General features: G+C 39.2%; 1 protein-coding gene across 25 annotated transcripts in view; it reads right to left on the reverse strand.

The window, feature by feature from the left end:
* Window positions 1–21,251, reverse strand: part of DLG2 (discs large MAGUK scaffold protein 2) — a 2,060,086-nt gene that overhangs the window by 335,319 nt on the left and 1,703,516 nt on the right. For all 25 annotated transcript variants that reach the window (XM_086678450.1, XM_086678461.1, XM_086678456.1 and 22 more), the window contains one exon: window positions 13,299–13,455. In XM_086678450.1, coding sequence (XP_086534576.1) covers window positions 13,299–13,455 — 157 coding nt within the window. The remainder of the gene's footprint in view (window positions 1–13,298; window positions 13,456–21,251) is intronic.

Below are 21,251 nucleotides of genomic sequence, written 5' to 3' on the forward strand. Positions count from 1 at the left end.
AACTCTTGAAGGTCTTAACTATAATAACTAGTGCACCCTGGTGATCATCTCAGGTGCTTTGCCTGGTTAGTTTTCACCAAACCAGTCTCCATCATACTTTTCTACCTGCAATTGATCTTAACAATTAAAATCATTTATAACAGGCTATGGCTTCAAACATAATCCTAATTCCTTCCTTCTTGATATGTTTTTATAATTCTAAAAATGTACTGTCTACTATATGTTAAGAATTTTGTTTTTAGCAATTTTCAGTATTCAATTTTCAGACACTGTAATTTCAGAACATCAGTAATACCACCCTGACCCCAACCATGGGTATTTCCATGGAGACAAAGATAGGATTTTCTGCAGGGGAACAATTTGATGACCTACAACTACTGTAGCATCTGTCTGCTCTTATTCCTTACTTGTTCTCAATATTCTCTTCATTACCCTGGCACACTATCCTAGTTCCTTATGCCTCTTAATATGGTCTTATTTAAGGGTTTGTCTTCCTTCTCCCTGATCTGATCTGCCATTAGACTCGAGACCCAGGAGGGCAAAGATCCAGCTATTTAACTCTTTGTTCTTAAAGCTTGCCATGTCATCATGATCTTTATGTGGGTCTCAGAGGGATCCTATTCCTATTCAGCATGTGTCTCTCCTCTCTTTTCTGTCAGCCTGCATGAGTCATGTGGGTTCCCCAACCTACACACTAGCTCAAAGTTCATACCTCCTGACCCATGATTGCTGTTGCTTCAAGTCCTGCAGTTGCTTAGAACCTGGCCAGAAATTAGGAACCAGAGCAAGGGCCAAAACCACCCTTGGGAATTTGGGGTAGTAGAAAGGGAAGTAGCTCATGCAAGGGGAGAGTGCTGCTGATGGGGGTGCTCATTGACTCTCCTTTCATGTCATTGACTCTCCTTTCATGTGTCAGTCATTGAGGATGGGCATTCTATGTGGGGAAGTGAGTGCTGCTGCTGGTGGTGGTGAAGAAGAAGGAGGAGGAGGAGAAGGAGGAGAAGAAGGAGAAGAAGGAGAAGGAGAAGAAGGAGAAGAAGGAGAAGGAGGAGGAGGAGAAGGAAGAAGAGGAGGAGAAGGAAGAAGAGGAGGAGGAGGATGAAAAGGAGGAGGAGGAGGAAAAGGAGGAGGAGGAAGAAGAAGAAGAAAAAAGAAAGAGAGAAAGAAAGAGGTGATAATACCAAGGAACTTATTTAAACAACAAAGTAGTAGGATGAGAAGACTAAAACAATGAGGTTGTTCTTTTCTATCACATCTGCCATGCATTATAACCATACTCATGCTCTATCTCTCTACTAGGTTAACATCTCATGAAGGAGGGATCAATGTCTGGTTCACCTACTCTCTTCCCTCTAGCACCCAGCATAGTACTTGAGTTGTGCTTCATATTTGACACCTGTGAAGTGTGAGGACCTGTTCAGGCTCTGGGAATATAGCAATAAACACAATAGATCAATAGGAAGTATTTAATAATTGGAGGCATTTAATTCTTAAAGAATTAAAAAATAAGAATTATAGTCATACATATGATGTGCTTTCCATCACATCATATTTAGGTGAACTGATAAATAAATCACCAATTTTCCCCTCTCTATATCAACACATAAACACTGTTTCCATCAACATACAAGACCTGTTATAAAAACAAACTCTACCCTCTCATCCCATTCTATTCCCCTTTTCAGCAAAACTTAAAGGAAGATATCTGCAATCACTGTCATTAGTCCTTTCCTTCCATTCTATCAGAAATCTGCTCCATATGTATTCTCACTCAATTACACTATGGACATTGTTTTTTCATTTGAATCAGTAAGTTCCATGTTAAATTCAGCAGTTAATTTCCAGTCTTATGTGACTGACCAATAGCATTTGAAGCAGTTGGTCCCACTCTCTGGAAAGACTTTCTCTTCTTAGCTCCTGGATTCTACCTGATTCCTCCTACTTTCCTTGTTCCTCCTCTTCTCCTTGAGGAGGACCTTTGTGTGCTAGGCTGAGTTTATCTCTACCTGTTACCTGTTCTACCTGGAGAAGTATCTCCATCTCAACCAGTAGAAACTCTGCTTGTCTTATGTTCAGGCAGAAGACTTTGCAGTCACCCTTGACAACTTCCTTTCTCTTTTACCCCACACCAATCTTTCAGGAAATCTGTTAACTCTCCCTCATAAACAAATCCAGAATCACTCCTTACTTCCTCCACTTCTACCATGGTTATCCATTCTTCTACTCTCTCTCAGGCTGATTATTCACGTAGACTCCAAGCTTGCCTCCTGCTTCTATCCTTGTCCCTGGGTCTTGCTGTCAACACAGTGGTCAGAGTGATCCTCTTAAAATGCAAGTGAATTCACATCTTGTCACTTCTCTGCTTATAATCCTCCATGGCTCTTCCCAGTTCCCAGAGTGAAAGCCAAGCTGTTACAGGGGCCTGTGAGGCTGTGCTTTCCATGGCCTGCCCATTATTCCTCTGTCCTCACCTACTACTCTTCTCCCTTTCTCCCACCCCAGTCCTGCCAGAGGGGCTTTCTCAATACACCGGCCATGCACCCCACACAGACTTGAGGCTGGCTGTTGCCTCTATCTGGAACTACCCCAGACACCTGCGTGGCCCACTTTCCCTGCCTTTAAGTCTTTGCTACCATGTCACCTTCTCAGTGAGGCCCACCCTGATGACCTTATTAAAACTTTCAACTCCTCTCTCTGGACTCCAAATTCCCCTTACACTACTCCATTGGTTTTCTACACCTTCTAATAGATTATATAATTTACTTATCCATTACTTAAAAAAATGAATTCTTTGCTTTTCCCGCTAAAATGTAAGAATCATGAGGCAGCAATTTGCCTCTTTTTCTTTTTCTTTTTTTAACTCTTATATTTCTAATACTTATAATAGTTTCTGGAACATAATGGCTCCTGAATAAACTGTTGTATGAATGAATGAATGAATGAATGTATGAGTGAATAATTAGTTCTCATTAGGCACTGTGCCAATGGCTTAAATACATTACTTTATTTGATGTTTTCATCACTTAGAAAATTGCAAGGGCTTCAGGAGTTCTGCCAGAAATGGGGATAAGACTAAATACAGCACCTCTTGCAGTGTGGCCTGGTGGTAAGTGGCCAGTGATGATGACCTTAAAAACAGCATTTTTTTAACAGACTGTCTTTCAGCAGGATTTCCTCCCCTGGCCTCTGACCCTGGTTCCCCAGCCTTGCTGAAGATCCAGAGACCAATTTGTTATTTCTCCAACAAATTACTTTTTCATTTAAGTAACCAACAGGTCTGCTGTCTGGAGTCCAGAACTCTTCACACATAATTCACCACCCATGCTCCCATCAGGCACATTCCTAGAGTAGTTAGCATTACAGGTGAGGAAGCTGGTTGCGATAGAAAGCTTTCCCCTGGTGTCTTGGTAATTTTGGGTAAGAAAATCACTGAACTCTTCAGTTTCTTCCCATGTAAAGTGGCAAAATGATTACTTTCCAACCCATCCTGAAGGAATGCTATGTGGATCAAACGAAATAATGTCCACAGCAAGGGACTTTGTACCTAGAAATATTGATGCAAATGGAAGAGTTATTAGAGATTAGCTAGTAAAGTAGGTTAGTCAAAGGCAAAAGCATATTGGAGCTAAAAAATCAGTCCACTTTCAGTTGATGATCACTCCTTCCTTAAACTAGAGATCTCTCCAAGTTTTCCCCTTTATCAGGGGTCAGCCATGATGAGCATTGTCAATGCTTACATGGAAAAGGCTTAGGATCAAGTGTTCACTCTTGAGGCTTATATAGTAACTCTTAATCATCTAAACATCTTTTTGGAAAAGGAGTATATATTATAAACACATTTTAAAGCTAATATCACGTATTTAGCATTTAGCATGTAATAGAATAATTTACCTAATATGTTCCTAATCTATTGGAATTCTTATTAGTCAACTAGGAAAGCGTCTGTCTGATTTGGAAAATATATTCCATTGGCCAGAAAGCTAAAAGCTTTAAGATATGCTGAATCATGAAAAAATGTAGTTGTGTCCTTAGCGAACATACGGGCTTATGTGGGGAGGCACACACATAGATGGTGATTTCCAACATAACACGGGAAGTACTGATGGAAAATTCTGGGGCAGCACATGGGCAAAAAGAGGCTGTCATTAGCCCAGCCTGGGAATGTGAGAAGGCTTTCTGCTTTCTGGAGAAGATGTTTCCCAATAAAGACAAAGGAAGAACAGTGGAGAATTGGGGATAGAGTGAATAATATTTATTGAGTATCTGCTTAGTACAAGTATTGTTCTGGGTAATGTACTATGATTTCACCAAATCCTAACAACAACCTTGAACAGAACATGAAATTATTTGCCCAAGATCACACAGATAAGCAGCAATGACAGTTGTATTTGAACCTCTATTACTTCTGATTTCAAAGCTATGCTTTCTATAATGCCAGCCTTCAGAAAGAAAATTGAATTTGTCAGTTTGCTTATGTCTGAGGCTGTCCATACTTTAAGTCCATATAGTGAGAAAAACATAAATGTCTGAAATAATAGAACATTTACAAGATGTATGAGTCACCACAGGAAGCCACTGTACACATAGATTCTAAGATTGAGGTGACTTAGAAGCAACATCTAGATCCTCTGACACTTCTTCAGAGGGCACAGACTATGATTCATCTCTACGCCCCAGTGCTTAACAGAACCTAGCTACTGAGCAAATGTTTAATGAATGAATGAAAGACTCATCCTTGCCTACTTCTCTAAAGGCAGCTGGGAATCCTAGTGTTCCTCTCATTTGTATTTATCCAGACCTGTGTCCCAAAGGGCCCTTTGTGTCCTGAAGATTCAGAATATCTTTTTTTTTAATGTTTATTTATTTTTGAGAGAGAGAAAGAGTGCGAGGTGGGGAGGGGGCAGAGAGAGAGGGAGACAAAGAATCTGAAGCAGACTCCAGGCTCTGAGCTGTCAGCGCAGAACCCGATGTGGGGCTTGAACTCACAGACTGCGAGATCATGACCTAAGCTGAAGTCAGATGCTTAACCAGCTGAGACATCCAGATGCCTCTCTCCTGATACTATTCTTGCTATAGCTCTACAAGTTGTGCTATAGAGAGTATTAATAACAATACGCAGTACTCAAGAAATGTATCAGAAAATAGCAATTATAATTTTCCTTTGGTACTATGCCCATAAAGTTTATTGGGTTTATTCATTTGATAGGTATCATTCATTAGCCAGATTCAATGTCAGACAATGGAGATGCTTTCTAAATGAAGTCTAGGACAATCCATGCATTCTCTGGTCCCCTTTAGGTAATTAGAAGGTCCTTTCTCACTCTGAGTTCTTTTGCAGAGAAAATTTAGTACATGTACAGGCACCTGGTCGGAGTTTGCACCATGGAGTTTGCACGGAGTTTGCACCAAAGGAACATGGCTATTCCTTTTGTTATAATAATGAAACACTTCCATGTGAATTGCCAATAAGTAATTCCTGCCCTAAGCCCTCCCCAAGTGACCCATGACCCTGGCTGCCAGAAGACTCCACTTCCCTACCAGCCTGTAGTTTGGCAATATGGCCATTCACTGGATGGGCTGGTGCTGAATTATATGTGTCAAGTTGCTAAATATTTTGAGTATTGCCCCTGATTGGAGGAGAAAAGAAGCCGGGGTGACTGGGACACAGTGAGAGTAGGGGAAGTGGTGTATCTGTGGCAGGTGAGGCAGGCAAGAGCTAGATCCTATAAAGCCCTATAGGCCATGTTAAGAAATTTGGACTTTACCTTAAGAACAACAGAAAGTCACTGAAAATTTTTAAGAAGAGGGGAGAAATGGCATGATAAGATATACTTTTAAAAGGCTTGCTCTTCCCAAAGGTCGAATGTTATATGTGATAGGGGATGTTTTTATGTCCCGGGATATCTATCGTAATAAAGGACTTATGGGGCATAGCTAGGCCTTACTAAATCCCTACTTTTTGGTGGGTGGGCCAGGCATCACCCTGGATGGTGATACTCTGAAGCCAAGGCTGAGGAAAATTTTCTCCCTTACAGCCTTTTCACTGGCTCCACTGTTTTTATTTGAGGTGATCCCTGAGGAGGGGCGCTGTTGGGCTCTGAGGTGGCCATGAAGACAAGTCCAGTAAGGTGGAGAGAAGTCTGAGTGGGCTCCTGAGAGGCAAAAGCCAGAGACTGAAGAGTCAGTGAGTCTAGAGAAAGTGGGGTTCAGGAGATGCATGGAACAGGCACACAAGTTTTGTGGGAGGCTTCACATGCTTTCTGGGCCAGAAACCTGAATTTAACTGGTCAGAGTTGGGGCAAAAAGTCTTAATCTTTTCAAAAACATCCTCAATTCTACTTGTTTAGATTTTTCTTCAAAGGTGTTTAGTAGGGTGCCCTGCTGAGAGAGGACCCTGGCATTCCTGATACTTTGATGAGAAAGCACAGGAGGGCACAAAAAACCCAAACAAGCAAACAAACAAACAAACAAACAAACAAAAAACCCAAAACACACACACAAAAAACCCCACTACTATTGTTTAATTTGCCAAAAATATTCATAATTCCCTTCAGCAAATATTGTTTTTTTTTTTTTTTGAACAAAATTAGAAGATGGCCTGTCAGTTACAAAGCTGTATACAGAGGATAAATATCTACCCATTTTCTTGGAGAAAGGTGTGAAATCCCCCTTAATCCAAATGCAGATGTTGAGTCATTCCTGTTTGGAAACAGATACTGCTGTGTTTAAGCTAATTTTAGTCTCTGACTCTTGTCTGCCTTTTGTTGGGGAAAGGTGGAATGCGTGGAGCTCAGTCAGATAAAGTCCTAGGGGAGGGTGAAGGTTTTGCTGGAGTTTGGGTGACTCAAAGTGTTGAGGATGAGAGGAGAGAAGCTTAAGGTGCGGTTAGGTGGGAGAGGCTTCGTAAAACTGCTAGTCTGAGCTGGCGTGCTTTTGAAACAAGGTGACATAGCACAGAGCTGGGGAGATTGCTCTTGTCCCCACACCTGCATGGGCCTCAGAGCCTCTTTGGTATCTTGAGGGGTGCTGGTTTTAGGAATATAGAGACATAGGCCCTTAAGCAGATGGCCCATACTATATGGTCACTGAAAGGTATGGGTTTGTAAGCTCTTAAGAGGATCACTTCAGGGAATTAAAGAAATAATTTGGGACTTTTTTTGAGGTGGGAGCAGGAGGAGGGCTGGATTTCAGGCATAATACTGAAAGCAGTGGAGAATTGCCATGTGAGGTTAACAAGAGAAAGGTGACTTTATCAGTGTCCCAGGATGATGAATAGTGTATATATTGCTCACATTCTATTTGAATAATGTGACAGTAAGGATCTGGCATATGTGCTCTAAACATGAAGGTAGCAAGGTAACCTGAGAATTAATGAAACATCCAGGTGATCTGTGACTTATTTGTACTCTTTCCAAATCCACAATACAACTGCAACTTCAATGTAAAGATGCATGATTATCTATTGTACCTTCACCTCAACAACTGCAGTGTTTCGCTTTTGGCAACATGTATTCCCAGCCATGTATTTTGGAACACAGATAAATACTTGAAGTCCATCAAGGGTGAGCTTTAGACTTAGCAAGGTCAGCTGAGGTGCTCTTTCTGAGGGTTCTGAGGAATGAAAAAAACTAAAATTGCATGGTGATACAGAAAAGAATCTCATTATAGGGGTATTACTTCTACATGTTCTGCTCCACATTTTTCATAACAAAGCATTGAAACAAATAATAACAGAACCATTTTTATCTTTTCCTCTGCAGGAAGAATGCCTGAGGAAGCTACTGCACTAGTTAATGTGATTGCATGTTGAATGTCCTAAATTCTCCTCCACCAATACCTCAAGAATATGGTTCAATTATTGGATAAGACTCCTTATAAAAAATGCCCAAGAAGTAGAATACATAAAGGAGAAATTAGAAAATATCACTCACAGTATGTGTATAGAATGTAGCCTAAAGATGATTTCTCTTTCAGTTTCTTAGCTACTTTAGTTCTGTAGTTTTGGTGAGGAGGGGGAAGTGGGGGATAATAAAATTCTACAATGGAGCTTTGGAACCCTCCAATTTCAGGCTGCCATGTTTAGACAATGCATGAACACTAGATGGCGCCCATAATCTTAACATAGTAAAAGGCTACTTGGCTTTCTTTACAGTCAAGTAAGGCTACCTTGTTTAGGAAGAGTCAATTATGAGAATTAGAAAAATATCTACTCTGGCATTTCCTGCTACTGTTGTCCTGTGAAGTGCTCCTCACGTAGAGGTTTGATGGTCAAATACGTTTGGGAAAAGATGGATACTTTCTATGCCTCTAAAGGGATTTCCAATACACACTGGGAAACAGATGTTTTTGAAAAGTTCTTTAGTGAAGAAACCTGATACCAGGGAACCCTTTCTCTCTTTAACACCTTAATGCGATTCTGCTCTTTTACTGTCCTGTGAAACACACTTTGGGAAATGCTCTTCAGGTCCAACCTCTTGTCCCAAAGAAGGAATGACTCAAACTCTATAAAAAAAGGTCTTCTTTAGACATAGTTATCTGACCTTTTTTAAAAACACTGAATACATTCTTAAGGCAAAATTGTTAGTAGTAATAGGAGGACTGAGTACTTACGATGTGCTTGATTCAAAGTGTTTTGCCTCCTTTCTTCCTCAGTGTGCCACTATACCTATCCTATATCTACATCTATATCCATAACCATATCTATGTATTCACATATAATAGATACATTGATATATTTGCTTTTAGGCTGTGAACATTTTAAGATGAGGATGTTTATCTCATTCATCTCTTGAGATCTCAAATCCTGCTACAAAAATCTGTCACATAGTACGTCATTAATGAAATGAGTTATCTCTAAAGATTGTATAGTCTGTGAGGGAGAATAGTTCTGGAAAACAGGAATGACATTCTGCCCCTGATTAGAAAGGTAATTATCTCATATTCAAGTCTTCTCAATGAACACCAATTGAGGACAGAGACCTACTCCAACAGCTCTCCTCCCTGGGGATTCAAGTTTTCTTCTCTGAACTTAACTACATTACTGTTAGCATAAGTTATTTACAAAATAATCTTACATAATCTAGTAATATGCATTGAGTTTGTATTTAACTCTTGATTGCTATACAGAGTTTTTGTTCTTGTGTTTTCCAGGAAGGTAGAGCTTGTCCTTTTATATCTTGTGCCAGCTGTAGAGGCAAAATATCATATCCTCCATATTCCATTGTTAATAATTCCATTCTGCTGTTTCCTTTCCATAGTGTAACGTTTGAGCTTCTCAAATTTGTTTATTCTTTTCTTTCAGTGTTAACCAATGAAATTCCAATACTGGGTCTTGAAACTAGGTGATTTCTAGCCAGAGTTTAAATGTCTTTTTGCAAGGTAAAAAAGGGAAATGTTCCCTCTTCCTTTCAATTGCAAAAAACAGCTAATATTTTTATCATTGAACTGTCTTTGCAAATGTTATACATAAGAAAGGATATGATATCTGAATGTCAGAGACTATTGTAATGTTCTGAAAAATGTAATTTCTAAGAAGACTGTAATTCTGATTGTTGTCTTCTTTTCTTTCCTGGTTCTGGCAGTAATATTTAAATGGATACATCTCCTTTTGAAAACAGAAATAGTTATGAATTTTCTTTGTTGAGCCATAAGATTATTAGCTCATCCCTTTTTCTACCACATGCCTAAAGTTAAAACAAATAAAACCTACGGTTTCATGCATTTTTCATTTAAACGGAGCCTAATGTCATCTCTCTGACTCCGTTTCTTTACCTGTAAAATGAACATAATAAGGAGGTGACTGGCTGGCACAGTTGGTAGAGCCTGTGACACTTGATCTCAGAGTTGTGAATTCAAGCCCCATGTTGGGCATAGAGCGTACTTAAAAAATGAACATAACAAGGCATTGGGTGGTTATAAGGGTAAACTTGTTATAATAGTGATTGACTCAAAAGTAACATGGAAATCTTAGCTCTTTATAGTTCTGTGTGCTCCCAGGGTGCCTGGGTGGCTCAGTGGGTTAAGCATCTGACTTCAGCTCAGGTCATGATCTCATAGCTCATGAGTTCAAGCCCTGCATCAGGCTCTGTGTTGACACCTCTGAGCCTGGAGCCTGCTTTGGATTCTGTGTTTCCCTCTCTCTGTGCTCCTGCCCTGTTCACACTCTGTCTCTCAAAAAGTGAATAAACATTAAAAAAAAATTTTATAGTTCTGTGTGCTCCTGAGTGCGTGCGCACACAGAGCAGTGCTGAATGAGACAAGAAGGTGTTGAATGAGATCACTGACAGGTTTTGATCTCATTTGAAGAGAGATTGTGCTATGAGGAGAAAGAACACTGATTTGGGGTCAGGAGACTTGATTATGAGTCCAACATCATAGTCAGTAGCTATGGAGATTTGGACAAATCATTCAGCCTTTCTAAATCGCTTTTTCCTGATGTAGAAAGTGAGAGAAATAATAACTTATAGTGACATGTAGAATTGCTTTGAAGACCCCTAGAATTAATGCATGTGAGAGTGCTTTGTGTTGGGGGGGAAGTGCTGTGCCAATGTGAATGCTGGCTGTGGGGAAGTAACAGCGTGGTTTCCGGCTACAGATTTTGATCCAGGGTGAGGAAAATATCTAAGTATGTTTTACACAGAATTTTAGAGTCCACCTGCTAGGCTACAGTGACATTGTAAAGCATCACCATACTTACTCAACACTATTCCATTCAATCAGCATTGTTAGGGAGACTTTAAGGTACCATTCACATGCTAAATGAGATAATTTAAGATATAAGATAATTTACTTTCATGGAGCTTTTGCCACTTAGTAAAGAAAGACAAGTCAACAAAGGTAAGTTACATCTTATACAGAGGGTCCTGGAGTTAGTTGTAGTTTGACCTAACAAATTTCAACTTTATGATGGTGCAAAAGTGACACATGTTCACTAGCAACTGTACCTCAAATTTTGGATTTCGATCTTTTCCCAAACTAGCAATATGGGGTACACATTCTTGTGATGCTGGCCAGTGAGCTCCCATTCAGCCACGCCATCACGAGGGTGAACAAGTGATACACTTACAACCATTATGCACCCATATAACCACTCTGTTTTTCCCTTCGAGAACAGTATTCAGTAATTTACATGAGATAGACAACACTTACAAAATATTATAAAATAGGCTTTCTTTTTGGTGATTTTTCCCAAAAGTAGGCTAATTTAAGTGTTGTGAGCATGTTTAAGAAATGCATTTCTGACTACAGTATTTTCAGCTTACAAGGGGATTATCAGGATATAACCCCAGTGTAAGTTGAGGAAGACAGATATAAATATAGATATAGATATAGATCTATATAAATACAGATTATATATATATATATATATCTATATATTATCTATATTTATATAGATCTATATCATTTAAGTGTAGAAGAAATATGCAGAGGGGAATAGTTGAAGAGGTGATGTTTGGCTCTTGGATGGCAGAATGAGACCCTGCCATGGGACCTTACCCTATTTCTCACATACCCTATCCCTCCAGACATCTGCTAGCTAATGAGTAAGCAAAGGCCTTAATGTGTGGGAGAACTACCGGAACATATAAGGCCATCCATTCAGACCATTGGACACTTTACTCAGACCAATTGACTATATTATACAGGTAAATCGTATGTGTCTGGAGGGGAAAGTGGAGAAGGCATGATGGCTAACAAAAATAAGGTCACTTGGAAAATCCTAGCTATAAATCACAGCTATAAAACAAAGATAAGTTTTTTTAAGCACACAGTAAAACCACAAACTAAGTGCTTCATTGAGTTATGAGCCATAAACTCAGCCATAAGAACTAGCTCCTTAGATTATTTCCCAGTATCATTTGCATGGTTACCAAAATTTCATTATGGTCATGAACACTCATAATGGACATAACTACCTGTCACAGAGTTTATACCAGAAAGATAGCTTTATCTAGTGGAAAGAGGCAGTTAATAAATATTTCAATAAAAGAAAGGAGAAGAAAGGAGGAGGAAAGACAGATGGAAAGGTGGAAGGGGGAAGGGAAGGAAGGAGGAAAAAGAAAGCACATATGATGGGCATTAAAACTGAATATTTAAGGATGCCTGGCTGGCTCAGTCAGTGGAGCATGCAACTCTTGATATCAGGGTTGTCAGTTCAAGCTCCATGGTGGGTGTAGAGATTACTTAAAAATAAAATCTTAAAAAAACAAACAAACAAACCTGAATATTTAAATCCCAGCTGTTACTGTCTCTAGTTAGGTAAACATTGACTTCACCTCTCTGAACCTTATTTTCTTCAAATATTTTTTTTAAAGTTTATGTATTTTGAGAGAGAGAGCATGTAAGCAGGGGGAGGGGCAGAGAGAGAGGAAGAGAGAGAATCCTAAGCAGGCTCCACACTGTCAACACAGAGCCTGTCTCAGGGCTTGAACTCACCCTGGTGATCTCAGGTGAGATCATGACCTGAGCCAAAATCAAGAGTCAGATGCTTAAGCAAATGAGCTATCCAAGTGTCCCTGAACCTTATTTTCATCAAACATGGGGTAATAAATTTCAGGGAGATTGTGAGAATTAAAAATCACTTTTATAAAATGCCTAGTTAACAATAAGTGCTTAATAACTTGTTGCTGGTAATTCTTGCATTTAGGTAAATGGTGTGCTGCTACCAGTTATCAGTGGCACCCAACTGCATATTTTACATATTTTCATATATAGTTATATGCAACAAACAATATGCTTATAAAAATGCTGTTTTTAGAGTACAGTCATGGATCTGGAAAAAAGGTCTGCATTAAAAATAAATAATATACCTTAAAAAGTCATGCTTCTCAGGGTGTCTGGGTGGCTCAGTCAGTTAAGCAACTGACTTTGACTCAGGTCATGGTCTTGCGATTCGTGCGTTCGAGCCCCGTGCTCTGTGGGGACAGCTCAGAGCCTCGAGCCTGCTTTGGATTCTGTGTCTCCCGCTTTCTCTTCCCTTTCCTGCTTGCACTCTCTCTTTCTCTCTCTCAAAACTAAATAAACATTAAAAAGGCATGTTTCTCAATGTTTTATTGGACACAAGTATGTCTCAGGAAACCTAAATGAAAACATGAACACTTTTACCTATATCTGAGGGAAGTAAGTAATAAGCATCAGACACTTTAACACCATTTAAACTGTAACATGTACTGAAAGCCATAATGCTGTCAGCCATTTTTCCTTTTAAATTAAGATGCTTCTGCAGTCATAATTGAAAGTGACTTTTTTCTCAAATGGTGTCAGATATGGAGGGATGAAGATTAAGAAGAAATACTCACGGATAGGATCTGGTCTCCTCTCTGGAGCTCCCCACTCAGATCTGCTGGTCCACCAGCCAGAATGAATGATACAAAAATACCTTCTCCATCTTCCCCGCCCACGATGTTGAAGCCCAGGCCAGTGGAGCCTTTGTGCAGGACAACCTTGCGGGGCTCCCTGAAGAAACAAGTGGAAAACAGAGCTCACGGGGTGACCCACTCAAGATTTAGGTTGCTTTTACTTTCATTGAGATATTTGATACCAGCAACTCACTACCTATCTTCTCAATGTAAGATACATTAGTACTCCAAGAAAAATGCTAATTTCATGGCAGATGTCTGAGTTCCTCACCACAAAAATGCAATATCATACAAGGTCATCCCTTAATTCCAAAACATTTTCTTAAACTAGCTTTACTTCTACTTTTCCTTTGCTTAGAACATCTGTTCTTGTATTTTTTAAAATTGAGACATAATTGACATATAACATTATATTAGTTTCAGGTGTACAATGTAATGATTCAATATTTGTATATCATGAAATGATCATGAGAAGGAGTCTGAGTAACATCTATCACCACACATAGTTACAATTTTTTCTTCTTGAGATAAGAACTTTTAAGATCTACTCTCAGCAACTTTCAAACATACAATACAGTATTAAGCACCATGTTGTATATGACATCCCCAGGACTTACTTATTTTAAAAGTAGAAGGTTGTATCTTTTGACCACCTTCACCCATTTCACTCCCCCCACTCATTTGTTCTTCTATTGAGCACCATAGTAGCACTCAGTAGGATGAATTCATCCCAAGGGGAGAGAATCTGGGGGACAAGAGACTAGTCTGAATAGGTCCTATCATGAAATATCTTACATGTTTGTTCGACTATTAATTAAAATTTACTCTGTAGGCAGTGGAGACTCATTGGAAGATTCTGAGGCACCAAGAATATTTAAATCCATTTTAGGAGCATTAACAAATGGTCTTATGTAGGATTGCTGGAGAGGAGAGTGTTGATATGATGGGAGGTAGAAAAATTAGTTAGGATGTTGAGTAAGTAATCCAAATGTGAGAAAGTGAGAGCATGAACAAGGGTGACAGTAGTGATAATGAAATGAAAGGGCAATGTGAGAGAGTAAATCTGAAAGGAGAAACAGTGGGTCCAGAGATTGACTCACACAGTAGAGGAGAGATGGAATGATAGCTAAGTGATTGGCAAAAGGAGGGAGAACTGGAATCCAGGATCATGAGGATGGGTATGATTTGACATGCTCAATTCCAGGTGATGGTGGGTCATCCACGCGGTGTTCAGAAATGATTAGAGACAAAGGTTAGGAATTTGGATCCATAGAGAAGACTGCAAATGCAGATTTGAGGGTCATCAGCAAAAAGATGAGAGACAAAAATCTTGAGCCATTAGTTAGTTGAGTTTGTGTAGAGGGTAGATAACTATGGAATATAGAATTTTAAGGGAGCTAGAAGACATCTAGTTCTATATTCTTATTAGTAGTTAAAAAAAAATGTATTCTCTAAGTCTTGGGTTTGACCAAGGCACTTTTGTATCACCTACCATCCTCTCCCAAATATCCCAGTTTCAGTCATTAAAGTTTCCCTTAATGATGTAAAAATGGCAAAGAGCCCGCCTAGTATAAAAAAAGAGTATTTTTTTATACTAATGACTACACAGAATCTGTTATTTGCTATCACATTCCCATGCACAAAGCAATGCATTATATATCTATGTTTGGCCTAATTTTGAGGAAGGGTGTAAAATGCACATACAGCATGGACTCTACGTAATGTATTATAATGCAATGCATTAAGTCAAAAATAGCTCGACATAGAGTTAATTTATTTTACTCTACAAATACTCTGTAAGCACTACTATACCAGGAACTGTTCCAGGTACTCAGAAAGTTTATACACAAAACAAACATCCCTGCCCCATTTGACTAAATACCTGGGTGCCCTGTGGCCCAGTCAAGATGACATATAAAAAGAGCCATCAAAGAGACCGAGCTCCCTGTTTCCTTGCTGGACACCAGATGGGAGTCTCTCTCAGGCCCCAGAGGCTACTCACATTCCTTGTTAGCTGGCAATGGCACACTGGATCCTTTTCTCATTTGGAATTTCTTTGACTTGCTCTTCCACAACTAGCTAGATTTAACTTTCTGCTTTTCAATGGTATGTGTGATATGGTTAGGCCCACCCAGATAATCTCCTTACTTTAGGATCAAGTGATTAGTAACCTTAACTACACTTGCAAATTCTTTTTCCCATATAAGGTAACTTAACTGTGGGAGTAACATCATGGGGCAGAAATCACGGGGCCATCTTAGAATTTTACCTACCACAGGCAGAGAGACAACAGGGGATAAATCCTATAGGGCCTTGTATACCATTCTAAAACTTTGAGTTTTACTCTGACAGAAATAGGAAACCACTGAGAAGATTACTTGATCAGATTTATATTTTTAAATGGTTACTTTGGCATAAAATATATGCAAGGGGCAACATTTGAAAAAGTGAGATGAGTTATGTGGCTAATTGCTACATGCAGGGAAAAGAGTGACTTGGCTGAGGGTAGTATTAGAGGAAGTGGTAGGCAGTGGGTATATTTCCAGTCAATTTTCTCTCTGTGGCCAGACTGAGTAATTTCTACCCTCCTATCTTCAGATTCAGCTGTTCTTTCTTCTGTCATATTTATTCTGCTCTTGACCCCATTCAATGAGTTTTTTTCTATTTTGGTTTTTATATTTTTCAGCTTTAAGATCCATTTGTTATATATATAACAAATGGATCTTAAAGCTGAAAAATCTATGTATCTATCTATCTATCTATCTTCTTTTCTTTTGTGGAGACTTTCATTTTTTTCTCCATTTATTTCAAGTCTGTGTGGAATTGCCTACTGAAGCATGATGGGTATTTTAAAATCCTTGTCAAATAATTCTAACTCCTATGTTATCTCAGTGTTGGCATCAGCTGGAGATTTTCCTGGTTCTTGGAATAAGAAATGATTTTATTTTATTATATACTGGACACTTGGGTATTACAGTATAAAATACTATATTCTACTTAATCTTAGTTTTTTTCAGCTTGTAGATCAATTTAGGAATAACTTGCAGACGCCAGTGAAATGGATATTCAGCTTCTTACTTGTCCCTGGTGACACCAAGGAGGAAAGTGGGGGTACCAACTGGTATTCCACTCATTCTACCTCATTTCCACTTAGTGGGGTAGAAACTCAGTTCCCCACGGGCCCACTGACACCAATGGGGGAGTGAAAATAGGGTGCTGACTAGCACTGCCTTGAGCCATTTTGTTCTGCCTCCTTGCCTCTGAGTGTGGCTAGAAGTTCAGCTCACGACCCTACTGGGAAAAGTGGTTTGCCAACTAGCACTGCTTCCCTCTTCCCCCTTCTACCTCAATGCCACTGACCAGCAGTAGTTCAGCTCCCTGGTGGTCCCCACCAATACCAGGAGTAGGGACATGGAATGCTAACGAGCGCTATCTCATTCCAGGCTTGTTGCAGCTGGATGAAGGTGCAAGTTCAGCCCCCAAGTGGGGAGTGGAGGTCAACTAGCATGTCACCTTGTTCTGCCTGTTTGCTGCTGGATAGGGGTGGAAGTTCAGCTTTTATTTGGCCCACGACATCACCCCAGTGGAGGAAGTCCAGGGTCATCTTAGAACTGCCTCTCCTGGCTTCCCCTAATGGGGCCAGATGTCTAGCTATCTGCACAGTCCACTGGCACTGCAGTGAGGGTTTTGCCTTTGGTGTTTGGATAGAGTTAGGGAAGTATTATCAAAAGGCTCCCTGTTCTATTAATCTATCCGTTTTCCAATCTTTTGGATACAGGTTGCAGGCTTTCTTGAGGCTTTTTTGGTCTGTCCTTATTGGTAGGGGTGCCAGGGTGAAGGCGTCTCCAGGGCTCCATTCAGGACATGTAGGAAGTAAAAAGAAAATTTAAGAAACTCACCACAGTATCACTCCTCTCTGAGCTGGTCTTACTGATTTCCAATTTGTAGAGTCTTCCCACGTTTGTTTGTTTTATTATGTCTTAAGCTGTGTGTGCGTATGTGTGTGTGTATATGTGCATGTGTGTGCATGCATTTTAATAAGAGGGATGATTAGAGAGAAAGGGGATACTGTATTTTGACTGCAACCAGAAGTCCAGATTCTGGATACATTTTGAAGGTAGGGGCCAACAGGATCTTGAAGAAAAAGTTGTGGAAATATTCCTCTTCACTCAAGTTTAAAACACACACTCTTAGTACAACCAATGACATTCAAGTTATACATAGTAAACATAGATGAAGAGAAAGGGTTATCTATGTGCTAGATATTATCTTTGATGCTTTATGTGCATCATTCCATTTATTCCTCAAGACAATCTAATGAGAGATGCACAGAGATGTCAACATGCAACTACTTTTAAACTGATCCAAAAAGAAAGATGGACAGATGATTGGATAGATAGATGGATAGATATTTTATAGAATAAGTGAAGTAAAATGTTAAAAGTGCAATCTAGATGGCAAGTGTATAAGTATTCATTTTATTATTTATTTATTTATTTATTTATTTATTTATTTATTTATTTTTAAAAATATTTTTTAATGATTATTTATTTTTGAGACAGAGAGAAACAGAGCATGAGGAAGGGAGGGGCAGAGAGAGAGGGAGACACAGAATCCGAAGCAGGCTCCAGGCTCTGAGCTGTCAGCATAGAACCCAACATGGGGCTCGAACTCATCAACCACGAGATCATGACCTGAGCCAAAGTTGGAAGCTCAAGTGACTGAGCCACCCAAGCACCCTTATTATTTATGTTTAAATGTTTATTTATTTAGGGGAGAGAGAGAGAGAGAGAGATCGATCAGGTAGGGAAGGGGCAGAGAGAGAGGGAAAGAAAACTTTTTACATTATTGAAATGAGACTGCTTTCCAAGTTTTTACTGATTTTAGTAAATTAACAAAGGCAGGATTAAGACACAGATTTTTCTCACTCAAAATCCCAGAGTCTAGAGTATGATATATTCCAAAGGTTGCAAATCAGAAAGATAATGGCTTAATGTGACCCAGTGTTTACAAATTTTTGAATTGTTGCTTATGTTTAAAATTGGGAAAATTTGCATTAAATATAGATTTATTACTTTATAGGAAAAAAAACAGACATTCTGTGAACACTGGCTCTTAACCTTGTCTCATAGCAACAGTTAGGCAGACATGGCCCTCTTTAGACGGGTTCATTTTCTAGTGTGCAAGTCTCTCGTCTCCCCCTCAGGTTTCTCAGACATAAAAGCTGTATGTTGCATCATATTTGCACTTCATACAAAGCCAAGAGGAAAGCAAAAGATTTCTTTTGCTCATGATTTTATCAGAAATGAAAAAATGAAAGCTTTATGGAGAAAGCTTGGTATTTTATTATTTTTTTTTTAATTTTTTTTCAACGTTTTTATTTATTTTTGGGACAGAGAGAGACAGAGCATGAACGGGGGAGGGGCAGAGAGAGAGGGAGACACAGAATCGGAAACAGGCTCCAGGCTCTGAGCCCTCAGCCCAGAGCCTGACGCGGGGCTCGAACTCACCGTCCGCGAGATCGTGACCTGGCTGAAGCCGGAGGCTTAACCGACTGCGCCACCCAGGCGCCCCAAAGCTTGGTATTTTAATAGTAAAATGGGAGAGAAGATGATTCCTTTGGAAGTAAGGATTGTCCTTACATGTTTAGTATGCTAAGTGACTCTCTTCAGAGAAAATACAGCTTTAAAAGATCTTTATGAAACAAACTCCCCATTACCATCGGGGGGAATTTTGTTAGTCACCCTTGAACACAAAACATATAATTCTTGAGTGACTACATTTTATTTATTTTACCTGGACAAGTCTTTTAAACCAAATTATGTGGAATTTGTCAACTTGTAGGATTTAAATACTGTTTTTAAAATAGAATTTTTATATCACAGTAATTATGATGCCTTTTTGATATTTAGTTTAATAATGAGGGGAAATGACAAAGAAATAAATCTGTAAATGGTGTGCAAATAGAATATCCTAAACAAACTCCAAATGATTTACTTTTTCTAACTTACACTTTTTTTTTCTTTTTAAAGTTTTCATTTATTTTTTTGGTAATGTCTATACCCAAAGTGAGGTTCAAACTCACAAACCCAAGACCAAGAGTCATATGCTCTTCCTACTGAGACAGCCAAGCACCCCTAACTGAAACTTCTTACACTAATAACCTGTTACATTAAACTATAGATTTTAAAGTGTTTACATTTTTTTATGTTAGAGGATGAAAACCTTGTGAAGAATTACAAATTCTATTATACTGATACTTACATAAGTTAACTTGTCTAAGCTAGTTGAGCTTTGGACACACAGCTTATGTTCACACAGGTAGTAAACACCAGAACTCTCTCTTCTTTCTTTTTTTTTTTAAAGACATTTTTATTTTATTTTACTTTATTTATTTATATTTTTATTTATTTATTATTTATTTTTAATATGAAATTTATTGTCAAATTGGTTTCCATACAACACCCAGTGGTCATCCCAAAAGGTGCCCTCCTCAATACCCATCACCCACCCTCCACTCCCTCCCATCCCCCATCAACCCTCAGTTTGTTCTCAGTTTTTAAGAGTCTCTTATGTTTTGGCTCCCTCCCTCTCTAACCTCTTTTTTTTTTTCCTTCCCCTCCCCCATGGGTTTCTGTTAAGTTTCTCAGGATCCACATAAGAGTGAATACATATGGTATCTTACTCTGTATGACTTATTTCACTTAGCATAACACTCTCCAGTTCCATCCATGTTGGTACAAAGGGCCATATTTCATTCTTTCTCATTGCCACGTAGTATTCCATTGTGTATATACACCACAATTTCTTTATCCATTTGTCAGTTGGTGGACATTTAGATTCTTTCCATAATTTGGCTATTGTTGAGAGTGCTGCTATAAACATTGGAGTATAAGTGCCCCTATGCATCAGCACTTCTGTATCCCTTGGGTAAATTCCTAACAGTGCTATTGCTGGGTCATAGGGTCTATTTTTAATTTTTTGAGGAACCTCCACACTGTTTTCCAGAGTGGCTGCACCAGTTTGCATGGCCACCAAAGTGCAAGAGGGTTCCCATTTCTCCACATCCTGTCCAGCATCTATAGCCTCCTGATTTGTTCATTTTAGCCACTCTGACTGGTGTGAGGTGATATCTGAGTGTAGTTTTGATTTGTATTTCCCTGATGAGGAGTGACGAGCATCTTTTCATGTGTCTGTTGGCCATCTGGATGTCTTCTTTAGAGAAGTGTCTATTCATGTTTTCTACCCATTTCTTCACCGGATTATTTGTTTTTCGGGTGTGGAGTTTGGTGAGCTCTTTACAGATTTTGGATACTAGCCCTTTGTCCCATATGTCATTGGCAAATATCTTTTCCCATTCTGTTGGTTGCCTTTTAGTTTTGTTGATTGTTTCCTTTGCTGTGCAGAAGCTTTTTATCTTCATGAGGTCCCAATAGTTCATTTTTACTTTTAATTCCCTTGCCCTTGGGAATGTGTCAAGTAAGAAATTGCTGCGGCTGAGGTCAGAGACGTTTTTTCCTGCTTTCTCTTCTAGGGTTTTGATGGTTTCCTGTCTCACATTCAGGTCCTTTATCCATTTGGAGTTTGTTTTTGTGAATGGTGTAAGAAAGTGGTCGAGTTTCATTCTTCTGCATGTTGCTGTCCAGTTCTCCCAACACCATTTGTTAAAGAGACTGTCTTTTTTCCATTGGATATTCTTTCCTGCTTTGTCAAAGATTAGTTGGCCATACTTTTGTGGGTCTAGGTCTGGGGTTTCTATTCTATTCCATTGGTCTATGTGTCTGCTTTTGTGCTAATACCATGCTGTCTTGATGATTACAGCATTTATAGTAGAGGTTAAAGTCTGGGATTGTGATGCCTCCAGCTTTGGTCTTCTTCAAATTTCTTCAAAAT

The sequence above is a fragment of the Puma concolor genome, chromosome D1 (assembly GCF_028749965.1).
Source record: "Puma concolor isolate L17-30 chromosome D1, mPumCon1.1.hap2, whole genome shotgun sequence".
Taxonomy (NCBI): domain Eukaryota; kingdom Metazoa; phylum Chordata; class Mammalia; order Carnivora; family Felidae; genus Puma; species Puma concolor.